At 45.1% G+C, this 6,000-nt stretch overlaps 1 protein-coding gene across 1 annotated transcript in view; it reads left to right on the top strand.

Moving 5' to 3' along the window:
* Positions 1 to 283: 283 nt before the first annotated feature.
* Positions 284 to 6,000, top strand: part of LOC122624814 (teneurin-a) — a 142,527-nt gene continuing 136,810 nt past the window's right edge. The window contains exons 1-3 of the mRNA XM_043804527.1: positions 284 to 656; positions 3,245 to 4,042; positions 4,678 to 4,747. Of these exons, the coding sequence (XP_043660462.1) occupies positions 296 to 656; positions 3,245 to 4,042; positions 4,678 to 4,747 (1,229 nt within the window). The 5' untranslated portion in view covers positions 284 to 295. The remainder of the gene's footprint in view (positions 657 to 3,244; positions 4,043 to 4,677; positions 4,748 to 6,000) is intronic.

The following is a 6,000-nucleotide window of genomic DNA, read 5'->3' as shown; positions in this document are numbered from 1 at the left end:
TGAGGTCCACATGGACTGGCAGTTGGCCAGCCGGAGCTGGAGCGATGCTGCGTTGACAGGACATCACACAACATCCTCATCGTCATCATCGGCATTGGCATCATCATCGGCATCGGCATCTTCATCGGCAACTTGGGCATCTTGGGCATCCGCATCGTGGTCATCAGGAACCATTGAGGAGTACCAGAAACGCTGGACAAATTGCACCTGCCTAGTCTGAGTCCTAGTCCAACACATCCGGATTGGATTTGCCATTTATCCGGAACGCTTCCACAACGAGAGCAGGGCCATCATCATGTCCAGCAGTCACTCCGGCACAATTGGCCGTAAACGCGTGGGCAGCGGCAGTGCGGCTGGCAGTGAATATTACTACGCTTCCGGCGGACTTGGCGGACTCACGGGATCCGCAAACGGTGGCGCCAGCGGTGGCGGGGAGCAACTGCGTCGACAGCGTTCCGCCGAGTGGCACAGTCACGGTCGTCACGGTCACGGTCACGGTCATGGACTAAGTCACGGACTAAGTCATGGACTGGGTCATGGCATGGGTCACGGCTACGGGAGCAGCAGCGAGGACGAGTACCAGAACACCGGACAGGCGACGGCCTTCGACACCCAGCTGCTGGCCCAGCTGCTGTTGCAGAGTCAGCAATTGGCAAGTGAGTACCACAGCTTATACACTGCGAGAAATGCATTTCATTTCATTTCAAAGCCTTTTAAAACAGATAGAGCAATAGCAAATCAATCGCTTAGGAAATATAGAATTTGTATAGTTGAAAGAGAAGGGATTCAGCTAGAAAGTCTTAAGGATTCACAAATATTATTAATTAATCTTAGAATGGCACAACATTTGAACCAGAGAACTGCATGGGTAGCCTTTTTTGCCACCTTAATCACACTCAACAAATTTGGGTATCGGGTGCCACTCACGCCGGTCACGGCGGGTACTTGCAAACACCCGCTCAAAATATTCGTTTGTCTGCAGGCACCCTGGTGTGCGCGCACCCGAATCAATGCGGCACTCTAGGTAGCGGGTACCGATCACACTCGCCACTCATAACGAAGGGTGAAGAAGGCAAACATGCAGAAAAAGCAAGTGCCCAAAAAGGAATGAGTGGCAAAAACACTCATTTATTTCTCTGAAACACCCGGGTGTCTCGCCAAACACCCGGGTGTCTGGTAGACACTCGAGTGCCTGTGGTAGCAAAATTCCTGAAAAACTAAATATATTATGCCCAAAATCTGAAGATCGCCTCCTTTTTTTGCATTCTTTTTACAGAAATTTAAAAAACGCAAAATAGGCTTTTCTTTTGTATATATTATATTATTTGCTTTGTTAAAAATTTTAATATTTGTTTCTATAAATGTATAGTTTTATAAAAAAAAATAATAAAAAATTAAAATAAATAAAATTGTTTTAAAAAAAACAAGCGAAAAAACAATAGAAATAGAATAGTGTTAATAATGTATAAATATTATTTAATAATATACAATAAGATTGTTTTTTCTTAAGATATTAGAGACATCAAAACGCAAAAACATGTGCTCGACCTTTTTCTTGGGTGTTCCCTTTCACCCTTCATTTTTGAGACCGTCTCGCTTCCACCCATACAAATTTTATGCATACAGAAAAGTACCTGCGGCCGATCGTTGCTTGCGCGTCACTCACCCTAAATTTTGTTGCACAGCAGACACCCGGGTGTTTTTGTGCAAGTAGCAAAAGACACCCGGGTGGCAAAACACCCGGGTGTTTGTCTTTGCTGAAAATAGAGTGTCTACAAACACCCGGGTGCTGAAATACCCGGTGTTTACCGGGTGCACTTAGGGTGCCGGTGGCTTGCTGCAGTTCTCTGATTTGAACTGTGTTTTTTGCTATCAATATATAGTATGTATGCAGGTGTATTTTTCTGCGCAGTGTAATCGGATGGGTTTTCTTAGCTTGGATATTGCGAACCAAATGCGATTTAGCAGTCGGTCAGGCTAGTAAATATTCATTATTTTATTTAATTGAATTATTCAGCTGCCGCAACTGTGTCGACGATGTCGTGTAACCAACTAACCGACTGGCTTAGGTCCTGTCACACAAATCGATTCCAATTGCTGGCCATTGAAATGGAGCTGGCCAAGATGCTGAGATACATTTCGAGGGGGTACGGCGGGTACGGGGGGCACTTCTGACATTTCTCTGATTGAATTCCGTAAATCGTCCGCTGTAAGCGATGGGCTACAGTGAAGGTTGCCTTGAAGGAATCACAAGGTACAATTACAAAAAAAACAAAACTCAGAGAAAAATGTTAGGGGTATATTTACTTATTGCTCTGCGAAATAAATGCATAATAGTTTTAGGTTATTAAAGTAAACGTATTGAGTGTATCTACTTTTAATGATAGCTAGATAGAATAGTATCGCACAAGTGTCGTTTAACTGCTAGCTTTCACTGTACTTTGACAGCACTGCGATGGCAGCACCGCGAACGTCAGCAGTGTGCAATTCAATTACAATCAAGTTGGCAGCGCCGGCCTAATGGCCGATACAATGGTACATCCTCTCTGATATTATACCACCCAACCGCCCACCGCTTTTCCGCTCAATTTTCCAACACCCCCACAACCCACCACTCCCCTCCCCAACGCCCTTCACGACGCGCATCAGTTTTCCCGCAGCGAACTTAATCGAAGCATAAAACGCAAATCGCAGCGACTCCAGCGAGGAAAAATGCTCTTTTTACGGGCCGCCTGCATTTGTTTCGTTTCGTTTTATTGTCTGTTAATATTTAATGCAATTTACGATTCATTTTTTACAACCTAATAACGCTCGGACGGGCGCGACGATTTCTCGCAAATTGTTTGCCGGCCGTTACTCTTGCGGGAAAAGTGAAAAGCCAGGCTTTTCCCCATTTCCTCATTTCCCCAGCTTGCCAGTTGCGCAGTTTCGCAGTATCGCAGTTTCCACGCAACAAAACAAACAGAATCGGCATCCTGTGGCCTGGAAATTGTAAATGTTTAATCGCAGTGTAGACATGAAAACATTAAATAAAATTTAATTATGGATTCTGTCGAGTCAAACAAGGAAAATTGCTGCCATACGATCAACCAATAAAGTTTAGTCATGCTGCTTACGTATTTATCAACAATTATTTAAATTAAATACCAATTATTTAGTGCTTTACTTAAGAATTTCTTTATTTAACCCTATACATATTCTGCATTTTCACTCAAGTTGCTTTTGAATTATTGCCTAATTGCAGGCATGGAACATTATAACTCAGACTGTGAGCCGGATTACTTGAGGCAACGCGATCGCCACCAGGATGACACGCCCCTGGGCGATGCCCCGCCCACCGTGGCAACCGCCCCCGAGGTGACCTATGCGCAGCCGCACCAGCAACGCTCCTCGATGGCGGGGTCACCACTGAAGGTGTCCACCGTCTCGGCGGGCAAATACCAATCGAATGCCAACCTGGGCCTCTTTCCCAACAGCAGCAGCAGTGGCAGCAGTAGTGTGCAGAATGCTGCCACCGTCCACACGCCGCGCAGCACAAATCCCTTCCTGAACGGCTCCTCCAAGTTTGCCGGCGATGATGGCGGCCTGGAAAATATCAATATGCTGAAGCCATCGGCCTCCTCGTCGACGGCGGCATCCTCGAGCATTCGCAGCAGCCATCGCAATCGGAATGCATTGAATCGGCTCAGTGGCGTGACCAGTTCCAGCAGCGATTCACAGACCCACCAGCAACAGCAGCAGCAACTCCAAATTTCGCAGCAACAGCAGATGGCTGCAGTGAAGCAGCAGCAGCAACTGCTGCCGCCGGAGGACAGCGGCGATGATGAGTTCGTCCTGGGACTGGGATCCCTCGAGCTGGGCAACTGCAGCAGCGGCGGGGAGTCCGAGGAACCGCCACCGGAACCGGCGCCACCCGAAATCCCGCCGCGCACCCAATCGCTGCTCATGTCCCTACGCAAACACTCCGACTACAAGCTGAAGTACGAGGAGAAGGGCGACCAGAAGCACGAGGAGTTCATCCCCACCAGCCAGCTCCAGAAGGGTAAGTTCAGCCCCAAAAAGGGTTTATGCCACCTCCATGTTCCCCTAAAGCCATAAAAAGCAGTCGGGTTCTTAAATCGGTTATGAAAGATGCGCAAAGATTTCATTCGAAGGATCACTTTTTAATTTGTATATTATATTCTTATAAGCCATTTAGACATCTTCAAATTTCTAAGTACACTTTGTATTTTTTTCCGCTTTCCAAGATTTTTGGATACATTTAACCATTTTTATATGTTGCAAAAACATACATATATCACTATTCAATAAATGTCTTTAATTAATTATATTTTCTGACATCATATCATTCGCTCTTTGACTTGAAACCACATATTTACTTTCAAATATACATATAAAGGAGAAATACCCAACTATGCGAGGAAATAAAAACACTGGGAAATTGCAGAAAATCCCCTAAACTTTTCGTCCCAAGCTTTTTCGTACAACTCTGTAAGCTTGCAATGTTTTTCGAAATGCGAAAAGCTTTTCGTCCTGTGGCAAAGTTATCCTTTAACAGCATTTTCCTAGTTCTAACAGTTATGTTAGTGCTTAAAGCTTGGGACAAGTTGCAAAAGCTCCTTTACCATATACGAAATATCTACTACATTATATTTGATTTCTTGCTCTTTCTTACAGATTATATTCTCAGCGATAACCTCCGTTCAGATCAGCAACTGAAGCCCATTTCACCAGGCGACTCAAATGGGTAAGTGCAGTTCAGCTATTTTATCAACCAGTATTTCTTAAGTGGATCGTAACTTTGGCATTCACGGGCGGCAAACTAAACCTTCTCAAACGAGAATCAAATGCACATTACTTATCTTATCCTAAAAAAATGAGTATTTCTGTGCCTCAACTTGTTGGAATGTATTTCATTATAATTCAAATAGATTTAATTCATTTAATAATTCTTGTGGGGACATCAAGTGCTCAATCTGATTTAACCCGCTCCTTTTTGTTCGGATTATTCAGCCAGTGTGCTGTTTCTGTCATCGAAACTCGACTTAAATCCATCAAGCGCAATTTTTGGGGCGACAAAAGTGGGCAAAGTGGGCGATGTGGCGTCTTCTGTGGGCATTTGGGAAGACAGCAGCATCATATTGGGTAAAAACAGCGCCGAAGGAACCTCCTCATTGTCAACGTTTGCCCTCTAATCTCCGGCTCGACTACGGAACTCTTTGAAGCTCATGTTACCCGAAGCCCGGCCAGACAAAAAGCAACAGATGCACTGGCAAATATTCGAAGTAATTGTTTGGGAAATTGCGAAAAAATTGGATAGCAATTGCAATATTCAAAAGTAAAAGTTGAAATCGCTAGGAACTCCTTTAAAGGTGTATAGTATAAATATATAAATAACAGCTTCCACTTTTCTAGATCTATTTAATATGCAGTGTAGTACTTATGGGCTTTGTATGGATTATCTTTTGCAGTGCACCGGAAGTGCGGTGTAAAATGAAACTCGCCCCCATGTTAACGTCAATTAAATTCTCAAAATGGTTTCGCATTTGGCATACGTGTTCGCCGGATCGCAGTTTGTTTGTTTATCGGGTCCCGTCAGTCTATCGGTTCGTCTCTTTCTCAGTTGGCCCAGCTCCATCTCCATCTCCATCTCCATCACCATACCCATCTCCATCTCCAGCGCCATCACCATCTCCGACTCCTGCGGCATTTTCCGCTTTTCCGGGCTTTGCCGCAGTTCTCCGTATCTCATCTACAAGTGCAGCTCCATTGTAATCCCAGGCAGATGTGGAGACACCAAAGCCGCAGCGCCAAACTTCAAAATGGCTGCCTTTGGTGGCCATTGGATTCGCCTTTTTTGTTCCCAGTTTTCCGGAGGGGGTGGGGGGGACCCTATTACCTCGCAGACCCTCCTACTCCCCATTTTTCCCCCACCAGCCCATCTGGCAAAAAGATGTCCGTAGCATTTTGCGGTTTTGTAAGCGGCTTTCGCCTCGCATT

The sequence above is a fragment of the Drosophila teissieri genome, chromosome X (assembly GCF_016746235.2).
Source record: "Drosophila teissieri strain GT53w chromosome X, Prin_Dtei_1.1, whole genome shotgun sequence".
Classification (NCBI taxonomy): domain Eukaryota; kingdom Metazoa; phylum Arthropoda; class Insecta; order Diptera; family Drosophilidae; genus Drosophila; species Drosophila teissieri.
The sequence above is the reverse complement of the archived record's forward strand: the minus strand, read 5'-3'. Positions and strand labels throughout refer to the sequence as shown.